Here is a 22,670-nt window from a genome sequence, read left to right as displayed (position 1 = left end):
TCAGAAGCAATACTCAAACCCCCCCCCCAGTACATATTGAAGTTCCCAACTCATTATATTAAATTAAATGTTAATCACTAATCAAATCAGAGTATTCTGGAGAGATCCATCAATTTATAAAAGTAATTCTAAAAAAATATGAAATTCTTTAGCAGCTCTATTAAATTATTTTAAGAAGAAGAAAATAAATTCCTTTATGAATTAAAGGAAGAAGTGTTGAAATATTTAATGCTGTAGTCGTTTGCCCCTCGAACCAAATGCCCACCTACCGCTTGACAGATTGCAGAACATTCAGAAAATTGAATGCAAGTAGGTGAGTTTTTTCAAATTTGGAAAAGAGTGAGAAATATTTTTCGAAAGGAGACAAAAGGAATGAATCACTCTCATTTGGTCAGTTGAAAATATCAGAAGTTGCAAAGCAAAGCGGGGAAGGAAGAAGAAAGAAAGCGATCAGCAGATCCAGTTGTGCAAAAGACAGAAGGAAGTTTGTCTGATGCCTACAGTTGCACGTGTTTCTTCTTCTTGTCATTCTATAAGTTTTTAGTTTATTGGATTTGTCCTGTGAAGTAGTGATTGCTCCAGGCTCTATTGTATGTAGACATTAGAGCTACAATTTTGAAGTTTTAGGGTTATTTTAAGATTTTCTAGCTAAAACCGAATGCTCACAAATTTTGTAATGATTTTAATCAAAGCTGAATAGCAAGTAAGAAGACATACTTGAATCTATTGTTTTTCCTTTATTTATTGTATTTGAAAAGTTTATTGTTGGATGCTTCATACTTCGGTTCTTTGGTTTTAATGGTGGGAACATTCACGTTGTAAATCTAGTCTTTGTCTAAGTTATAACTCTACAGTTATTGCGAAGCTGGCATCCTCTTCCTCTTCTGTCAAGCACCACTTTGTAGTGGCTACTGAGCTTACTCTACATCCATTTGTGCCAAGTTTTCCTTTGAGTGTTGAGTTCACTTGGCATCTTCTTGTGCCGAGCTAGCTCAACATCTTCTCCTGTCACTCAGCATCTATTGGTGCTGAGCAAAAATGATCACTCAACACCTTCATGTGCCAAGCGAAATATTAAACTTGTGATTTTATTTTTTCACATAGTATCAGAGCTTTGAGGCCCCACATCCATAGTGAGTTAGGGCATTTATTTTTTTTGGATATTTGACATGGTAGGAGATGCAAGCAAGATATGGCAGTAGCCATCATCCTTTAACGGATAAAATTATGATACATGGGAAAAGAAAATGAAAACTATAATGGTTGCAATTGACTTATGGAAGTTTGTGATTAATGGGTTCACTGATGTGACAGACCCATCTCAATATGTTGCCCTCACAAATTCACAAAAGACTCAGTTGAAAGAGTCAAGGAGAAAGGATGCAAAAGCATTAAGTTTGATTGAGGTAACAATGATAGAGACATTCTTCCAAAAAATTGCAGCAGCAAATTATGTAAAGGAAGCATGGGATATCCTTGAGATAAATTTCAAGGAAATTGATAAGGTCAGAGTAGTGAAGCTATAGATGATCAAAAGAGAGTTTGAGAACCTTCAGATGAGGGACAATGAACCTAAAAGGAAGCATGGGATATCCTTGAGACAAACTTCAAGGGAATTGATAAGGTTAGAGTAGTGAAGCTATAGATGATCAAAAGAGAGTCTGAGAACCTTCAGATGAGGGACAATGAACCTATTGCAGAGTTCATCTCACGAATCTCCACTTTGATAACCCAGCTCAAATCAAATGGAGAAGAATATGATGAGCAAAGAATTGTAGAGAAAATATTGAAGAGTTTACTACCATGATCATAGAAGAGGCTAAAGACCTCACCACATTGACCATGGATGAGTTGATGGGAACTCTTCAAACCCATGAGAAATAGATAAATAGGTTGGCAACTACTTCCCAAGAGCAATCATTCAAGGCTCAAAAAAATTCAAGAGGCAGGGGGGAGGTAGAAAAAACTCTAGTAGAGGCTCAAGAAGCAGAGGTTGTGGAAGGAATGGTCAAAGGAATGTTGGTGTAGAAAGCTCAGGAAGAGAAAGCAACCAAGAGGGAGAAAGCACCTCTCAAAATAGCTCTAGAGGAGGTAAGAAGAATTACTACTCCAATATGAGTAATGTGGAATGCTACTACTATCATAAATATAGGCATTATGCAAGTGAACAAAGGAAGAAATAGGGTGATTAGTCAAAAAAAATGCTAATGTGGCTGATGTGAACATAAAAAATGAAAATAATCCCACAGCCTTCAGCATGTGTAACATTGGTGAAGAAGAAAGCCTTGAGGTATGGTACCTAGACAACGATTGTAGCAACCACATGAGTGGCAATGAAAGTTTATTTTCTTTCATTGATAAGACTTTTAAGTCTTAAATTAAAATGAGAAATAATAGAACTATTCTCATAGTGGGCAAAGGATCTATCATGGTCCACACCAAGGAAGGCGAGAAGAAAGAAATACCAAATGTGTATTTTTCCCCTTGTATGAAGCACAACTTGATGAGTGTTGAACAATTCATTTAAAATGGATATAAGGTGCTGATGCAAAATGACAAGTGTGTCATTCATGAGAGGGATGAGAGTAATAGATTACTTGTAGTAGTCCAAATGACAAAGAACTAGATGTTTCCATTGAGGGTAGAGACATATTTCTCTTCTCAAGTCAGTGCTGCACCTCCCAAGCATGCATGTATAGCAATACACCAACAATCAGCTCTTAGAAGCGTGATTGAAGAGCGCTTCAAGCTTTGGCATCTCAGGTATGGACATCTTGACTTTGTTGGTTTAAATTTGTTGTCCAAGAAAAGAATGGTAGATAGTTTGCCAAGCATTGTAAATTCATATGACAAGTGTGAGGCTTACATATTGGGTAAGCAACATAGGCTTCCCTTTAATTCTGAAAATTCTAGAAGGGCTAGAGCACCATTAGAATTGGTGCATTGTGATTTAGTAGGCCTTATGCAAACTACTTTTATTGGGAGGAGTATTTATTTTATGACATTCATAGATGATTTCAGTCCTAGGTCATGGGTGTATTTTTTGAACAATAATTATAAAAAATTTGATAAATTTGTAGAATTTAAAGCTCTGGTTGAAAAAGAATGTGGACACTATATAAAAATCCTTAGATAAAATAGAGGAGAGGAGTATACCTCCAATATATTTGTAAATTTTTGTGAAAAAATGGCATAAAGAAGGAGGTTACAACCAGTTATACTACACAGAAAAATGGAGTGGCTGAAAGGAAAAATAGGACCATTGTCTAAATGGCAAGAAACGTGATGAAAGAAAAAGGACTCCCAACTGAATATTGGAGAGAAGCTATAGCAACAACAGTATACTTGATCAATAGGTGTCCTACAAAATTAGTTTGTGATAAGATTCCTCTTGAGGCTTGGTCAAGGGGCAGATGGACAGTTGAGCACATGAGAGTGTTTGGATGTGTAGCATATGTACATGTGCCTAAGGAACAAAGAGGAAAGTTGGATGAAAAAGGTGTGAAGTGCATCTTCATAGAGTACAGCTCAGAATCAAAGACCTATATGCTGTTTGATCCAATTGACAAAAAGATCATCATTTCAAAAAATGTGGAGTTTCTTGAAATTTAGTCATGGGATGGCTTGGTGCATGAATCCTCAAGCACTCTAAATAAAGTTCCTACTATTGAAGTGGAATAAGATGACATTGGTGATCAGCAAGAAGGTGGAGCAAAATATATAGATTGTAGACAAAGGAAAAAAGGCATGCAGCCCCTAACATGCTGAGAAACAACTCCAAGAACTTCAAGATAGCCTTGGGCTAGCATGCAAAACAATAGCAAGAGCAGTACTGAAATTTTAGATCCCACTCTTGCCTCCCTATTGCCAAAAAAGAGTAAAAGTCTAAGGGAGATATACCAAGATGAAAGGTATGAGGAAGATTATGATGAGAGTGTAAAATTTGCATTATTATCTCATAGTGATTAAATATATTTTGAGGAATTTGTGAACAAGGAGAAATGGTGTAATGCCATGGATGAGGAAATAGATGCTATTGAAAGAAATGAGACATGGGAGTTAACTACATTCCTCTCAAGAAATAAGTAATTGGAGTGAAATGGGTTTATAAGACCAAGTGGAATGTTGAAGGAAAAATAGATAGGCATAAGGCACGTTTAGTGGTCAAGAGGTACAAGTAGCAGTATAACAGAGATTATGATGAGACATATGCCCCAGTTGCAAAATGAAAACCATGCATGCTATCATAGCAATTGTAGCCATGCACAAATGGAAGGTATATCGAATAGATGTGAAGTCCACCTTCCTAAATGGTGTATTGAAGAAAGAAATATATGTGGAGCAACCACCTAGTTATGAAGTTGTAGGTGAAGAACACAAGGTGTATGGATTAAAAAGAGCTCTTTATGGGTTCAAGAAGGCTCCATAGGCATGGTACATCATGATTGACTCATATTTAATGAGCAATGGCTTTAGCAAAAGCGATGGTGAGCTCACACTTTACATCAAGGCAACAAATGGTAATGTGCTAATTGTTGTCTTGTATGTAGATGATTTAATCTTTACTGAAAATGATAATTTCCTAATTGGTGAGTTCAAGGAGGCCATGAAAAATGAATTTGAAATGATAGACAGGTAGGTCTGTTGAAATAATTTCTAGGCATAGAAGTAAAATAAATGCATGATGGCATCTTCATCTCTCAAGAAAAATATGCAAGACAAATCTTGGAGAGATTCAAAATGCAAAATAGTAAGGAAACCCCAACACTAATAGTAGTAGGTCTGAAGTTGAGCAAGGAAAATTGTTAAAAAAGAGTGAATCCAACACTATACAAGAGTATAGTTGAAAGTTTGATGTATTTGATTGCAACTAGGCAGACATAATGCATGCAATAAGTTTGATTTTCAGATTTATGGAAACACCAAAAGATTCCCATTGGAAAGTAAGAAAGAGGATCCTAAGGTATGTGAATGGTACCAAGGGATTTGGAATTTTGTATACTGCAGTAAATGATTTCAAGTTGGTTGGTTACGAAGATAGTGATTGAGCTAGAAGTTTAGATGATAAGAAGAGCACTTCCAGATACATGTTTCATATGGAATCAGGTGCAATTTCATGGGCATCCAAGAAGCAACCTATTGTTGCTCAATCTGTTGCAGAGGTTGAATATATAGTAACAAATGCAGTAGCATGTCAAGTAATTTGGTTAATGAGGATCTTGACATATTTGAATGAAAGGCAAGAGGATGGAACCACAATTTATTGTGATAACATCTCCTCACCTCAATTGCATTGACCAAGAATCTAGTTTTCTATGGAGAAGCAAGCATATTGAGATCAGATATCACGTGATTAGAGAGTTGGTGGAGAATGGAGATATCAAAATAAAATTTTGTAAGTTTGAGCAGCAGCTAGCAGACATATTTACTAAGCCTTTAGGCATTATAATTTGTGTACACCTAAGAGAGTGTCTTGGTGTAGTTGATTTGGATTAGCAGTGATTCTTTTTTGTTTGACTCGAGACAAAGGGGTAGTGTTGAAATATTTAATGCTGTACTCATTTGCCCCTAGAGCCAAATGCCCACCTACCACTTGACAGATTGCAGAATGTTCAGAAAATTGAATGCAGATACGTGAGTTTTTTCAAATTTGGAAAAGAGGAGGAAATATTTTTGGAAAGGAGACAAAAGGAATTAATTAGTCTTATTCAGTCAGTTGAAGATATCAAAAGTCACAGAGAAGAGTAGAGAAGGAAGAAGAAAGAAAGAAATTAGCAGATCCAGTCGTGCAGAAGACAGAAGGATGTTTGTCTCGTGCCTATAGTTGCACATGTTTCTTCTTCTTATAATTCTGTAAGTTTGTAGTTTATTGGATTTGTCCTATGAAGCAATGATTGCTCTAGACTCTATTGTATGCAACCATTAGAGCTGCAAGTTTAAAGTTTGAAGTTTGAAGTTTTAGGGTTATTTTAGAGTTTTGTGGTTGAAGTCGAATGCTCCTAGATTTTATAATGATTTTAATCAAAATTGAATAGCAAACAAGTAGGCATACTTGAATACATTGTTCTTCCCCTATTTATTGCTAGCAAGAAGTTTATTGTTGAATGCTTCATACTTTGGCTCTCTGATTTTAATGGTGAAAACATTCACGTTGTAAATTTGGTCTTTGTTTGAGTTATAACTTTGCAGTTATTACCAAGCTCACTCGGCATCCTCTTCTACTGAGCACCGCTTTGTAGTGGTTACAGAGCTCACTCAACATCCATTTGTGCTGAGATGTCCTTTGAGTTCTGAGTTCACTCAACATCTTCTTGTGCCGAGCTAGCTTGACACCTTATCCTATCACTCGGCATCTATTGGTGCCAAGCAAAAACTGTCACTCGACACCTTCGAGATATTAAATTTGTGATTTTATTTTTTCGCAAGAAGAATAATGACTTATTTCTAACATAATAATTAGATAAATCTTAGCTTCAATCTTTTTTCTAAATCATGTCGCTTCTATTGAAATAAGCTGTAAATCTTAGACCATGAGACATGATATTAGATAAAAATTTATCAAGAGAGCTAAACTCTCTAGAATATTCTTAAGACTAAATTAGACCACATCTAAATTATTAGAAAAACTCGGGTATGATAAAATATTGTTGTAGCGATGATTCAAAATCCTCTGCAATTGACATAAAGTAGTTTATAATATTGTCCCTTTCATAGTGATTTCGTTGAAGGGACAAAATACTTAAAATTTGTTTGAATATTCAATTAAAAAAGTAGAGAAGCCATCCATGATATCAAAAGTTCACTTCCTGATATCAAAAGTCTAATTGGTTCCAAGTGAATGCAAAGCTCATGCAGACCTTCATATAACCAATAAGTAAGTTGAAGGGTTTAGACCCTTCTATAAATTGTCAAAATAAGGGTCTAAGGAGTTAGATTTCACTATACTTCCCCATTTAATGTAAAGCAATAGAAATACATAGAATAAGTATTTACTAAGATTATGTCATGATCAGAAACACATATTACTCATGCATGTCACTCCAAACAGTGGAAACTAAAGTCTGAAGAGAAGGTGTCATCCAGTTGTTGTTGCATGTTATATTCTCATTCCCATGTCTTCCAAGATGCTGCTGAGTTAAACTGTATAAGCCACTTCCTAATGGATCTGCTGAAAATATGTTTTCAAAGTTTGACGGAGCTTTGGAAGCAATTGGTCCTTCTAAATTGTCACTGAAGTGGGTGGCAAAAACAACTGATGAGTTGGCAAATTGGGTTACAGAAGACTTTTTCATTTTAAACCCATTTGCCGCAAAAGTGTTTGAGATGTCATTGTAGATCCCAGCAGTTGAACAGTTGGCTTCTACAGATACCAAGCTCATGAGATTGTGCAAAATAGTGTCACTGGTTGGTAACATGGATGGGCGAGAATGATATGTTGCTGCCATCGACGGATATGCTTGTTTCTGAAAAGGTAAAAGAGGCCATTCATTTGCAGCTGAGGCATTGTCTGCAAATCTTACGGTATCAAGTGTATTTTGGGAGATCAATGGCCCTTCCAGTATAGTCTGCTCAAGATGAGATGATTCTGTCTGTTCAATGTGGTTTGCACTATTTATGATGCTATTCACATCATAATTCTGATTCAACTGCATTTCATAATCTTGTTGTGTTTGGCTATCATTTGCCTGTTTCAACCACATGCTTCTTTGTTGATATGTTTCTGGCACTGATGGATTTGCTTCCTGCTGAAAAGGTAGAAGAGGCCATTCGGGTGCAGCCGAGGCACTGTCAAATCTTACAGTATCATATGTACTTTGGGATATCAATGGTCCTTCCATTAAAGTCCTCTGAAGATAAGATGATTTTGGAAGATCAATGGTCGTCCCATAAAGTCCTCTCAAGGTGAGATGATTTTGCCTTTTTAATGCATCCTGCATATCCTTCAATGGGCAGTGTACTATTTAAAATTCTATTAACATCATACTTTCTCATGTCAAAGTTTGTGACAGCTTTGAGGCCTCTGAGTTTGATTGCAGCAATGTCATATGCCTTAGCTGCCTCTTCCTGCATGCCTGGAAGTCCAAAAGTCAGTGCAATTGTTTCCTTTTTCGCCTGTTGTTTTCATTTACTTTTGAATGTTCAAATAAGAAAGAGAATTCAGGTTTCAAAGGACCACCTAAGAAATGGTTATTTAGTAATATGTTTCTTCTCCTTGTCAATGATTGAATCATAGGGATATATTAATAAATTTCTTATTTATATTTATTGCTTGACAAAAATATACACTCAAATTATTATAGACTGTAAAAATCTAATATCTTCTATTTTATCAACCTACTGTACTATAATATAAATGCTCCATTTATATTTTACATTCTATACTATGCAATGCAATGAAAATGGTATACTCACTAAACTTTCCAAGAATAAATTCTTGTTGTGAGCAACTCTTCCAATTGTAGCTTGCCACTTTCCATTATGATGCACTCTGCCATAGACTTACAAATAAGCATTACATGAATTTACATTCTATAAAGTTTAACTCAATATTTACATAGATATTCAATATCTTTTGAAGACATTAAAACATCCAGTTAAATTGATAAAAAACAACCTTTTTACTCTGTGATAAATGGATGAAACCCTTGAAAATGCACTGTTGTTCTTGTAAAATTAGCAACTGCCAGTTAAAATAGACTTGAGGACTAACGAAATCTCTTTTGAAAAGACAAGAGCTACCATTTAATACCTTCATTTATATTACGAATTAATGGAATTTTCATTAAACTAATCTGATATGCTAAATTGGAGATTAGAAATAAGATTCAAGAATCCTAAATTTCTTAGGGTTTTTGCCCTAGAACATCAAATGATGATTCTGTGGAGTGCATTGAAATTTAAACTTTTCCTTCCTTCTCTTATCAACTTTGATATCACCTTCATAAAAAAGCTTGATTGCATTGGATCCTACTGATGCTGGTATTTACTCTCACCTCTTCTTTCCTCTTCAAGGTTGCTCTACTTGATCCCCCACACCCTCTTTGGGAATAGAACTAAGAAACACTCATAGTGTGTTAATCGTTAGGGACATTGGTCTCCTCCTGAGGTGGGCATACTTGAAATCAACACTGATGGTTTTTCTCCGAGAAATCCTGGTCCTGCTGGTATCAGGGGAGTTGGGCGTGATAGTTTTGGTGATATTCAGTTTTTGTTTTCTATATACAAGGGTTACCATACTAATAACCTCATGGAAGCCCTGGCTATCTTGGTTGCAGTGGAACAATGTTGTCAACGTGGCTGGAAAAGAATCATCTGTGGGACTGACTCGCAGGTGGTTGTGAACTTATTGCATAATAGGAACCTTGTGCATGTGGATTGGCATTTGGCTCTGGTTATTTAGTAGATCATTCAGTTATGCAATTCTCTGGATTCTATTTCTTTTATGCATATCCCTCGTGAGTGGAATGGTGTGGCTAATTGTTTGGCTAAATGGGCCTCTGAGCAGGGGCTGGATTGGAATATTCTTGATCATAGGATGCTTCCCCTTGATTTATCTCAGATGCTGGTTCAACTTGTGGACCATGATAAAGCAATGTAGTTCTCTTTTTTTCTTGTGTTGTTCAGCTTTCTTTGATATTCAATAAAAAAATTTACCCCTCTTTTAGTAAAAAATAAATAAATATCATTTACAAGAGTTAAATGTAAGAAAAGTCATTTTGGTACGTTTTAAGATGAGCAACGTATTCTTTCCTGTACATAACTTTCATCTCTTCCAGCTCTTTCTTCTAGTTGGAAATCTACATTTGACATTGGCAAAATTAATATTAAAATTGCATTAAAATTAAAATTTCAACCATCACTTCAATCCTAAAATTTTAAGAGTGAAATAAGGAAAACTTACAACGGCAACTAGTTGAAAAAAAAGAGGAGATTTCAAGAAACTAAAAGATGATAAAACCAGACATGAGATGTTTCCTCACCCAGATATACTGCAAAAGATTATAACGATCGTCAATAGTTCATGGTTACAAAGACAAACGAAAACTATTTTGATCAGCACTCATAGAAATCAATTGATGTTTGCATAATCCCATCTTAATTAATTAGCATGCTGCAATTGACCTCTAAAACAATTAAAAGCTTCCGAAAAAGGATAAGGAATTAGGAATTCTCATCATCGCACTCAATTCATAATGCCCATTTAGATTCTTAATACTGACCTTGTTTACCTTTTTATCTCTGGCCATCCTCTCTGTGGCTATAATCCCACAGATGCGCTTCATATCTCCCTGTCTGTTTATGCCTAGAACGATAAAAATTTAAAACTATTTTAAAACTAGATTTATCTTTTTTTCTACTCTCTATTTAAGCTATAGTTTACACTATCATCTAAAACCCAAGGAATAACTATAACATAGATAGCTTATAACACATAGGAATATAAACAAAATTCTAATATAAATATTATAGAGGAGTTTACAGTATCTATAGGGTAGTGATTGACTACTCTATTAAATAATAATAATAATAACAGAAGAATTTAGACACATTGAGTTACCTGGATTGCTCCATGTTGGAATTTAATACAGCAAACGGTTGCCCCTGGAGCCAAATTTCCACCTACCACCTGACGGGCTGTAGAACAGTCAAAAAATTGAATGCAGGTAGGTGAGTTTTCAAATTTGGAAATGAGGGGAAAATATTTTTGGCAGAAGACAAAAAGAATGTCACACATTCATTCGACTAGAAGAGAGTTCAGTAGATTAGAAGTTACAGAGAAGAGCAGAGAAGGAAGAAGAAAGAAAGAGATCAGTAGATCCAGTCAGTGCAGAAGAGAAAGAAGTTTGTTTCATGCCTGCAGTTGCACATGTTTCTTCTTCTTGTCATTCTGTAAGTTCATAGTTTATTGAATTTGTTCTATGAAGCAATGATTTCTCTGTGCGTTATTATATGCGGCCATTAGAGTTGCAAGTTTAAATTTTAAAGTTTGAAGTTTTACTAGTTCAAAGTTTTAGAGTTATTTTAGGGTTTTCTGGCTGAAGCGGAATGCTCCCAAATTTTGTAATATTTTTATTCAAAGTGAATAGAAAGAAAGCATGTATATTTAAATCCATTTCTCTTTCTTATTCATTGCATTTGAGAAGTTTATTATTGAATCCTTCAAGCTTTGGCTCTCTCATTTTAATGGTAGAAATATTCATGATATAAGTCTGGTCACTCGGTATTGTCTTTGGTAGAAGTCTTCTATAGTTATTTCCAAGCTCACTCTGCATCCACTTCTACTGAGCTCCACCTTGCAGTAGTGACCGAGCTCACTCAGCATCTACACTGCCGAGCTAACTTGACATATACTTGCTGAGTTGCTTTGTGTGTTGAGTTCACTTGGCATCTTCTTGTGCTAAGCTAGCTCAACACCTTCTCCTATCACTTGACATCTATTGGTGCTGAACAAAACTACCACTTAGCACCTTCACGTGCCAAGCAAAACTAACACTCGAAAATAGTTATTGCCAAGCAAATTTTTTGAGTTGTCATTAATTTTTCACACTCTAATGGTACAACTGCCTACTCAAGACTTATTTTCTTTTTCTTAGAGGAGGGGCTTATATTTTCAATTGAGTTTCCTTTTTGAGAATTAGAAATTCCAAGAGCTACTACAGGAGACTTGGACTGTGTACTCACAATGGCTTTTATCTCAAGTGGGGTATTAGTAGTGGGAAAACTGGTACTACTACTATACAACTCGAGATCTTCACATAATTGGCTCCTCAGACATGTATCAAAATAAAAGAGCTCATACATATTACTATTTTTAAAATAAAAGAAGCCAAAACAAGGGGGCTGGCACATTATAGACAAGTTGGACAACTAATAGAAGATAACTATTAGAACATAATTAACCCTTAAAGCTTTTAAAAACAAAAACATAAGTTTATGCGATAATAATTACAATAACTATAGGCTTTAAACAAAATGTTTGTTAACCAGCAACAGAAGTAAAAACTAAAATTATAAAGATAACTACATGCTATAAACAAAATGTCTGTTAACCAAAAATAGTCACTTAACAAAAACAAAGGAATGACAACCTTAAAACCGAAAAAGTTTGTAAACCAAGGGATTAACAACATGCAGAAAAAAAAAAGGGGGAGGAACCTGTTGATGCGAGTTTTGTATCACTTACATAACATATTAGCCATTGAACATTTCATATGGAGTATCAAACATACAATTCTTCTTTTGAAAATTTATTTCTCATGGGATATGAGAATAACTCCAATGTTCCTTACTCTTGTGGATACTCACTCAGTTTTATCGATGTGATTTGTTGGTAATCACGTAAGCGGTCTTACGCTATTCATTCAAGGATGACTTGGACTTTGATCAGTGAAGGTGATGGTGGCTTGGTTTGTGAAATATGCGGGTGGTAGATGATATTAATGGTAGTGATGATGGAGGGTGTGTCTACCGATGATGATGATGTTGATGGAAAGTGGTGATGGTGGAAGGTGAATGGATGTGCTCTAATACTTAACTTACTCTTCTAACTTCCTTCTCTAAGCTTCGACTATCTAGCTACTCACTATTCTACTCCTACTCCTATGAATGGAAGGTTAGCAAATGGATGGGGATCGAACCTAATGAGAGCTAACTAGCAGCCTCACTTCCATAGGTGCAATGATTCAAAGGAACAATAAACTAGTTCACCACACAAGACTTCCCAACTAGCTGCTAGGATGCTAGTGGTCTAGTATTGACGCCTATCAAACATTTACCGAAGCTACCATATGACTATCCATCTACTTTAACCTCACTTAAACAACTCGAAATGAAACCAACTTTAACAACTTGAAAGGAAATCTGACTAAGTGGAAGTAGAAAACATGCAATAATACCCAATGTTCTTAATCAACATGTAAATCGCAACAATGAAAAAGAGAGCAATTTTGGTATTATCTTCACAACAATTTCTCCAAGACTATAAAAATGAGAGAAAATGGCCTTATATAGGGGCCAAATATACAATGGATGGTGGAGATCAAAACAAGATCAATGATCCAGATTGGATCCTCAAAATCCTAATTAGGGTTCCCACCTCATTAGCCAATGATAAGCTACCACCTCATCAATGGACCAATGAAAAAAGTAAAAAAAGTGGCAACCAATGAGAAGGCACCAAAATGGTGGCCAATCAGAAATAGACACTTGTCCTATTCTAGAAGAAAGGGAAATTGCCACTTGGGCTTACATCAAATGATCTTCTAATATAAATCTTTCCTTTTATTTCATTTTCTTAGCTAAGGCAATGAACTTAGCTAGCCTTTTATTAACTTCTTCCATAGGAGGACAAGGTGTGTGCTTCACCTTGAGTTCCACTGACTTCACCACATTGCTTGTTGATTGTAGTATCCTTTCATGATCCTTCTCATATTCCTTTGCAAATCTGATAAAAGCACTACGAGAGGAAAGGGTGCCCAAATGCCTCTTCTTGATAGAAACCTTTCCCAACTCATCCAACCTTGATCCAAAATCTATCTCATTGACATCCTCTTCTTTTCATCAAAAATGGTGGATTTACTATTTAGATCAAATTTGGATGCATTCCACAATCAATTCCAGACACGGCAATGTAGGAGGAAAAATTGCCACATGTACAACTCCACTTTTATATATCCTCTTTGCTAAGGGGGATTGTCCTTCATTTAGTCTTCCCTTCATCTGTATCATGTCCACTATACCGATATTGGTGTCAGTTATTCTCTTCATTTTCAAGAAGAAGGGTGTTTTGGGGATCATATCCTCTTTGTCTTTCTTAGTGTTTATCCGCTTGGGATTCTTACTTGCACTAACATCCTCCATACTTGTCACCCTATTATGGGATGGTAGAGTGGTGGATCAGAAGGCAAGTAGAACCAAGGGAAATCCTTAGACTAGAATGAAAGAAGGATGTTAGCTTAAGGACCCCTTGCAACTCTAGCTGATGAAAATTCACCTTAACCAATAATTGTACAATGACTTTTTAGAATTAGGACTAGACCTCAAGAACTTCAAATCCACTTGCAAATCAGAAATTTATCATGTAATTCACCTCTAAATAAAATTACCCAACCTAGGTCCCAAAATTGTAGCTTCTTTCAAAAATTAGAAGTTTATCTTCCACAAATTTTGGCTCCCACAAAAATTTCCCTCTACAAAATTCAGCTCCCACAAATTTTGGCTCCCACAAATTTTGCCCTCCACAAGATTTGCCAAACAAGAAGAGTGCAGATCTACTCTTGCAAAATTGCCTACACCTTGAGAAGGAGAAATGAGAAGTGAGGAAGAAATGGGAGAGAGGCCTCCTCTTATATCCAACTTTTTTACTCACCCCAAGCTAGCCGACTTGGACCCTAGGAGCAAGAAAAACAAATAATTATTGCAAAATTATGGCCCACAATTAACTACTTAGCTAAAATTAATTTTGCCTTGATGAAAATTAACTTTTTAAATTGCCATTTGGACCAAAATTGCAAAAAGAAAATAAATAATGCCTTAGAGGTGTTAAATATTTCCATTTAATGAAGATTTAGTAATTAATACATCATTAAAATTAGATTTTGGCCAGCCAAAAGCCATTTTTCAATATTAAATTACTAATTTCATTAAAGGCTAAAAAGTTTTCAAGGCAATTTAATCCATTTAAAGCCAAATTTTTTCATTTAAATCCTAATCAATTTAGCTAAGCAATTTTAGCATTTTAACACAAATAAATTTTTTTCTCTAGAGCCTAAAAATCAATTTTGCAATTTGACTTCACCATCACAAAAATTAATTTTCTTCACCAAAAAAAATTAAGATTTTCCAAAAGACCAAATTTAACAAAAATTTCATTTTTTGAAAATTATCCAAATTTATACAATTATATTCAAATTTTCAAAAGAAAATGTCTAAGTACAAAATTCACAATTTTATCCTACCAAGTTGGAATTAACTTTGAAATTTGTTTGGCTTAAGGATAGAATAGGTGGCTCTAGAAAATTAAGTTAAAAAAGTTGGGTGAAAATAAGCTACGTCTCTCCTATTGGCTTAAAAGTGTCCAAGGCTCAAAATTCTCAAAAAATCAAAATTGTTGGACAACCCAAAAATTTGCTAAGGCAATCAAAAAAAGGGGGGCAACCTCATTCCACAGGTCAGGCAACTTCTCCCTCATAAACCCCCTCTATGCCAAACTGGTTCCTCACTATCCTTGAAGAAACATTGCAGACTGGTTTCATCAATCACCCGTGTCACCTTTTGCCATTTTCTTCACCTCATCACCATGCCTGTCACATAGCTATCACCTCTTCTAAAATATGAAATGAGATACCATTAATGGTCACCTTATGATTATCCCATGAGTTAACATACTACAAGGAGCAATTCTCGTCATGACCATTGAGGATCTCCATGAAAGGAACTAAATTGCCCTCTCTCAGAATGTACCAGACCAAGGGCTTCCTCACACTATCATTGGTTATAGCCAATTCAATGTGAAATAGGTCACCTCCCATCTCTATAATTTTTTCCTCTTCACTCTCTATTCAAAGCCCAGGCTCTAAAAAATACTTCACTATTAGAAAGATAGACCCATAAACGAAGATTATAAATACATTTAAAAGTAATAATGGAACCTTACAAATTGGAGAGAAAGATAACGAGTTGGCCACCACGATCTTTCTCACAATCATTTCCATCATTCCCAACATGCCACAAATCTATAAAATATAAATCTTTTTTCTGCATGGTGTACGATGATCCATAAAGGGAAATGAATAAAAAATCCCCCATCTCAAACTTCCATTTTTTGGGCCATGAGTAATAATTATTGCGCGTACTCAAGTCTTTTCTGCTTACCACATAAGCATCAAGTACATTTTGACCCCACCAGCTCACCAACGCTAAAATTAACCAGCTATGACTCATCATTTTTTTTCCTTCTTCAACAACTCCCTCACCAAATTTGACAAAGCATTCAAATTCATCCAACCTCTTAGCCCTTCTAGTTTTAAGCCAATAGCTGCCATGCCATTAGTCATGCTATTTCCCTCCCAAAAAATGTGATTCAAATCAAATCTATTGAGGGTGGCTAATTGGTACTGATATCATTAATAATACTTTTGATAGCCCATCCCTCCCACATATTTCCTTTAATTGTCTCAATAATGACATTAGAATCACCTTCAACTTGTACATTGAACTCTAAGAGAGTTGGAAGTTGTAAGTTGTTGTTCACTAAACTCTAAGATTGTTGGAAGTTTTAGTCCAAAAACATTTTTCACCTCTGATGTAAGATGATAGTAACGGTGATCACAAGAATTCTCTAGAGATCACATGCAATAGCTCACTATCCATGAACATAGCCAGTTAAAATTTCATAACGTCTACTTTGGGAGGACTAGGAAAATTTGTTATAAAGAGGTCATCATGAAAATCAAGGGTAGGGATTAAAAGGTGAAAGAATGGATGGCTAGAATAATGTAAGAATGGCTATAAAATGTATTAAATATACAAATATTTAGAGATGTAAAGTATGGTAAAAGATGCATTGAATATATAAAAGAAGATTCTAGAGTAAGGTATTTAAACAAATATATCAGGTCACAAAATATTCATGGGCATTCATAGATGAAAAGAGAAGGGGGAAAAATATCTAGTATCATGTAAAAACTAGGAGTTACATGAAAGAGGTAGGCAAAGAAGAGGTGTTAGAGGATTTTCATAGTATTAAACAAAATGAATAATTTATCCCTTAGTAGATTTATATTTAGAAGTATATAATAGCATTAAGTTGAAACAAAATATTTTAGGCACGTTAATGGGATTTATATGGTTAATCCCCCTCTACAAAATGTTGAAGAGGTGACATGGATACCATTTGATAAAGGATAAAGAAAAAGCTATTTTAATGGCCCTTAATGATTAGAGAAATAATTTTGATGGAAGGGACAACTAGGTTTTTTTGATATGATTGACTTATGTTTACTATATTATTACTTTAACTAAAGTCATTCTAATCCTAAGTTCACTGAAGTACATGATTGTAATTTTGTCTAGACTCTAATGAACCAAAATCTAAAGATTGCTTGTAATGTAGGAAATACTTCAGCTGATGCAAGCAAGTACATGACTCATCAAAAATATTACTTGGAAATCAAAGAAACAAATAGTTCTTAGTGACTGTCCAAATGGAGAAGAATATGTAGTATTTTCTGAAGCCACAAAAGAAATAATAGGTGGATCATTCCTTGATGGATTGCTTATCAAATGAATTTCTTTAACACATTTACTTTTAGAAACAAAAATTGTAAATCAATCAGACAAGAATCTTAGATTTGAGTCTTGAACCAAGCATATTAACACAAAATATCACTTCATCTCATATCACGTTGAGGCCAAGTCATACATTTGAAACACCCAAAAAATTCAGAAAAAATCTTGAATATATTTACTAATCATTTGTATCAATCAAAGGATGTGTGTTCACTATTTTGTAGTTGTTATGAGGTTGTTATCTGCCAACCTATATTATCTTGTAAATGTGTCAAAACTTGTTTTCTTATTTCTCTTATAAATGGGAAACTAATACTTTGCCCTAAAGCTTTTAACGTATTCAATGAATATATTTATCTTGTATTTCTATTTAATCTCTGTGTATGCAAATGAAAGGTCTTAGCCTATAATAGCCATTTTTATATAGCAAATCTTAGAGAAAATTTAAAATATCAATTAAAAATAATTTTAAATTATTTGTTTATTTCTACATTTGAGCTTAATTTAGTTTTAACACTACAATTTTTTAGTGGTTTTTATACATATGATTTTAAATTCAAAATGGCTAAAATGTATTTGCAACACTTTTAAATTTGTAAATTGTATAATTAAGAAAGATTGACACTCTATAAGGTGTGTATTATTTTTTCATTTCTTCCAACAAGATTATGGTGCAAATTTTTATTTGTAAATTGTAGAAATAGTTTCAAGATATAAAACATTTTGATTTAGTTATGTATTTTATGAGCATTATCTTAAAATCTCTACTCTGTTGCTTAATTATGTTGATTTATTAAAGGATAAAGATAGATGCACTAAATTAGGTATCTCTTTGGTGGGTATAATATCTAATAATCTAGTAGATATTGTTTAGTAGGAATGCACCTTAGTTTTTTAGATCTTGAAGTGTGGATAGCTTTATTAAAACTTGATCATTGATCCAATCTCATTTGTTGGTGACAATAAATTTGGCTTGCATATTCTATCTACACAATGAAATCAATGCATTAAAGAGAATCTAGTTTTCTTACTATTTAATATTCTGGTAATTGCTATAAATTTGATTCTACATTCCAATTTGCAAAAATGTATTCGCAGACACTTTAAATGTGCAAATTGTATTACTAAGAAAAATTGAAATTATATAAGGTGTGTAGTTACTCATCATTTCTTTGAATAAGATTATGGGGCAATTGTGTACATTATTTTCTAGATTTTTACTCTATTTCTAATAAGATAGCATGTCAAGTCTCTTTCTATTTGTGAATTCTAGAAATAGATCCAAGATATAAAATATCTAATTTTATTTGTATATTTTATTATTATTAGGATTAATTGTATACTCTAATGCTTAATGACATTGACTTATGAGAGGATGAAGCTAGCTGAACTGGATTAGATATTTCTTTGGCATGCACAATTTCTAATATATTGTGTCAGAATCTAGTAGATATTGTTTACAAAGAATAAAACTCAACTTTGTAGATCTTAAAGTGTAGCGAACTTTATTAGAATTTGATCATTAGTTTAATATTATTTTTTAGTCATTGATCCTAGGGACTTGGATAATTAATTATAATGATCAAAAAATAAAATGACATAAGATTACCTATCATCATCTTATTACAATACAATTGCACAGTTCTTTTCGCAAGATGTCCTTCACATAAATACCATGTCTTAATGCAAATTGTTGCTAGGTTGGCTAAGACCTTCCAATGATACAAGTATGTACATTATGTGGTGCCATTAATAAGAATAATTACATCATTGTGCAACTGTATTATGGTCTTAGCCGACCTAGCAGAAATTTGTGAAAAGACATGGTATTTATGTGGACATCTCGTGAAAGGAAGTGTGCAATTATATTAATAAAAAATTAATAAATGTTAAAATAAAGACTAAATGTTAAAAAAAATTTCTAATATTTTTTTAGATCATGTTGCAATCATGTTAAATTAATTAAAAAATAGAGGAAAATTGGAAGTATAGAATTTATGCGAGTGATTTAAATCTCATAAATATTTTCAACAAACCAAAACAATAATTAAGACACAAATAATTATAAATGTTAAAATGCACTAAAATTCAAGTGAAAAAGATGCATTATGGAGATTGTCTGAGAAAAGTGCCCCTATAACACAAATTTGTGTGTACCAATCGTGCCCTATAACACAAATTTGTGTGAACCAATCACATTTGAAATAAATAATTATTTTATTTAATTAAATTTAAAAAATATAAATTATAACTTATGAAAAACTATGATCATTTCTAAAATGAAAAAAATAATGCATTTTGATTAGTTCATGTTAATTTCATATCTCACACAACTAAATACAATAAGATAAATTGTATCAACATTTCTAAGAGATTCATATTGTTATGAGAAGGTTAATCTTCAATAACACACTTTATACTTCTAAATATCTCTAAAATATATTTTATATTGATTAAATGTGAGCCCTTCATATGTTGCCTCTATATGGGTTTAATTTCACATAAAGCATGAATAAAAATATTTATGACCTCAAAATCATTAGCTGGAGCTTAAGCCTTAAAATTAAAATTAACTTTTGGGTAGAAAGTGCATAAACAATGTGAACAGAATCAGATTGCAACACAATAAGTGGGCAGATATTTAAAAGAAATTCATACTCTTCTTATTAAACAATCAGAGGTTTTAGACTTCAAGCTTACTAGTTATTTTGATTAAAGATTTGATGGCCATAAAGAAAATTGGATAAGCAACTATTACTTGGAAATCAAAGAAACAAATAGTTAAACAAGAATATGTAGATTTTTTTGAAGCCACAAAAGAAAACATATGTGGCTAATTCTTTGATCACTTACTAATAAAATGAATGTCTTTAAAATATTTAATTTTATAAATAAATCAATCAGACACAAATCTTAGATTTGATTATGGAACCAAGCATATCAACATCAAATATCATTTCATCTTGACATCATGTTCAGGCCAAATCATATGTTTGAAACATCTCAAAATGTTATTTTCATTATTTTTCAATTTTTTGATAATTTATTTTATCTCTATGACTTGAGGTGGTTATCTACTAGTCTATATTATTTTGTAAATGTGTCAAAACTTCTTTTCTTATTTCTCTTTTAAAAGGGAAACTAATACTTTGGGCTAATGTTTCTAAAGTCTTTTGTCAATATATTTGCCTTTATTATTCTAACTAATCTCTATGTATACAAAGGAAAGTTCTTAGCCTATAATATAAATTTTTATATTACAAATCTCATAGAAAAATTAAAATGTCAATCAAAAATAATTTCAAATTATTTGTATATATCCACTTTTGAGCTTAATCTAGTTTTATCACTACAAATTAGTAGTCATTTTTATAAATTTGATTTTAAACTCAAAATGGCTAAAATGTACATTCACAATAATTTTAAATCTGCAATTGTGTGTATAGTTGTAAATTTTTGTTTTTGATCTATTATAAATCTTATTGATAAAAAAAGATCTAAGATATTCATACTAATAATATTAGCATAAACAACCATATTACTATAAAGTCTAAACAAAAAATATATTGGCAACATAATTTACGGGTTAAAAATTGGCTTGTATAGCATGAAGTTCACAATAAACCATATCATAACAAAAAACTAAAACAAAAAAGAGCATGGGTCCTACTTAGCTAGTTTGTCCTCCTACTCCTTGACATGCTTGTCCAATGGGGTCTTGAGCCAGTCATCTGCCCAAAACCTATAGAGGGAGTGAATAGTTTCACTTTATTTGCATGCTTCCTTCTCCTCCTTTTTCACCTATAGAAAATACAAAGTAGTGGCTGCCCAATGCATAACCTTTGTAGAAAGCTCTACAAGGGTCCCAAATATCTAGTACAGGGCCTTCTGGTAATCAATAAGATCATGCATAGACTTCTCCAATCTATCCATCCTAGTTTTTATTTTATCCTCTTCATGGTGGTAACTCCCCATCTTCCCCCACTCCTAGCACCCATGTCTCCTTTGTTGAGCTCAATCACCCAGACATAACTTGAAAGTAGATGCCATTTAAGATTATATAATATAGAATGATATCTTTGAAATAATTGATTCCCATATTATGATCACAAGGTGTCACATTTTCCAACTTCCATCCTATCTTTTCATGTATAAATGATATCTTCCCCATCGTGGTTAAGAAATACTAGATATACTCCCTTTCCATAGAGTGATGCATAAGGGAATTTCTATTATTGTCTTTTAGTATGCCCATCATTGGTGGCTGTAATCCTCTGACATGATCCTCGTGGATCATCCTCTTGCCATCATCATAAATAGTTATGGTGAGAATTCCCTAAAGAGAAACAATCTCAAAACATTTTCTATCAATAAAAAATTTACATCACTCAACCCAAAGAGTGTCACACCCTTCTTGGGTAATGACGATTTGTCATCTATTTTACTTCTTCATACTGCACTATAATGAATTTCTTCGCAATCCAACATATGTTGGCTGGATAGTGGGGTCTGACTGACATCATTCCACTCTTTTATTCCCTCAAAACTATGGCCCATTTAAGCAAGCTCATCTACCATGTCATTGCCTTCCCAATAAATGTGGTTCACATGGACCTCATGAAGCTCATTCATCAAGGCACAAATTTCCTAAATGGTCAACTTAATCTTCCAGGTGCTACTTCCATCTCCCTTAACAACTTTGATTTTTAACAATGAATCACCCTTGATAGTTATCCTATTAATTCTTATTTCTTACACTATCTTTATACCCCATAGAAGGGCCCAGGCTTTCGCTTTGTTATTTGATCGCTCTCCATAGTTTCCCACATAGGCCACCACAAATTTTCCTATACTATCCCATATAACCCCACCAGCCACAATCCTTCTAGCAATGATTGAGCCATAAAAGATAAGTTTAATCCATGAATCTAGGGGCTGCCACACCATTTTCCCCATGGTATTGTCTTTAGATATATCAAATCTCACCACCTTCATAGTGAAGTCCTATGAAACAACCAATTTAATATTGTGGCCACTAAAGGGGTTTGGGGGAGGTTTCTAATACTAATTATCACTACATCCCTTCAAGAGCTTTGTCAATTGCATAACCACCACTGAGGAGGGAGTGACTTGATCACAAAATATGTGGTTGTTTCATTCCTTCCAAATTTTCCAACACATGAAAGTGGGCATGACTTTCTAGAAGGTTTAAAGGAACAAGTAGTTGGAAGGGTCTTTCCAATCAACAAACTGATGGATATTCCTATAAAAATACCATTGAATCTCCCATTTAGAGAGGTCTCCTTGAAAAATTCCTAAGCATATAGAGAATGTATGAGAAGGTGTTGGATGGATTCTACATCATTATAACAAAAAAAACA

General features: G+C 33.8%; 1 protein-coding gene across 1 annotated transcript; it reads right to left on the bottom strand.

The window, feature by feature from the left end:
• Positions 1-7,022: 7,022 nt before the first annotated feature.
• On the bottom strand, positions 7,023-22,245 carry LOC149538093 (uncharacterized). The gene is made up of 8 exons (XM_089802418.1): positions 22,059-22,245; positions 10,559-10,635; positions 10,221-10,289; positions 9,964-9,989; positions 8,409-8,488; positions 7,892-8,072; positions 7,631-7,839; positions 7,023-7,426 (listed from the first exon to the last, which is right to left on the bottom strand). Exons 1-8 carry the CDS (start codon positions 22,243-22,245, stop codon positions 7,023-7,025), a joined length of 1,233 nt encoding a protein of 410 aa, XP_089658544.1.
• Between the last annotated feature and the right edge of the window lie 425 nt (positions 22,246-22,670).

Source organism: Cupressus sempervirens, chromosome 9 (genome assembly GCF_028749045.1).
Source record: "Cupressus sempervirens isolate cs-2001-9-10 chromosome 9, ASM2874904v1, whole genome shotgun sequence".
Classification (NCBI taxonomy): domain Eukaryota; kingdom Viridiplantae; phylum Streptophyta; class Pinopsida; order Cupressales; family Cupressaceae; genus Cupressus; species Cupressus sempervirens.
The sequence above is the reverse complement of the archived record's forward strand: the minus strand, read 5'-3'. Positions and strand labels throughout refer to the sequence as shown.

What these genes read in the sequence shown, in the direction of transcription:
- LOC149538093 (XM_089802418.1), bottom strand. Translation starts at nt 22,245, where the DNA reads ATGGGGAAAATGGTGTGGCAGCCCCTAGATTCATGGATTAAACTTATC. An exon ending in AGCCTGGGCCCTTCTATGGG is followed by an intron (nt 10,636 to 22,058) that starts GTATAAAGATAG and finishes ACTGTTCTACAG; the next exon opens with CCCGTCAGGTGGTAGGTGGA. An exon ending in TGGGTGAGGAAACATCTCAT is followed by an intron (nt 8,489 to 9,963) that starts GTCTGGTTTTAT and finishes AGTCTATGGCAG; the next exon opens with AGTGCATCATAATGGAAAGT.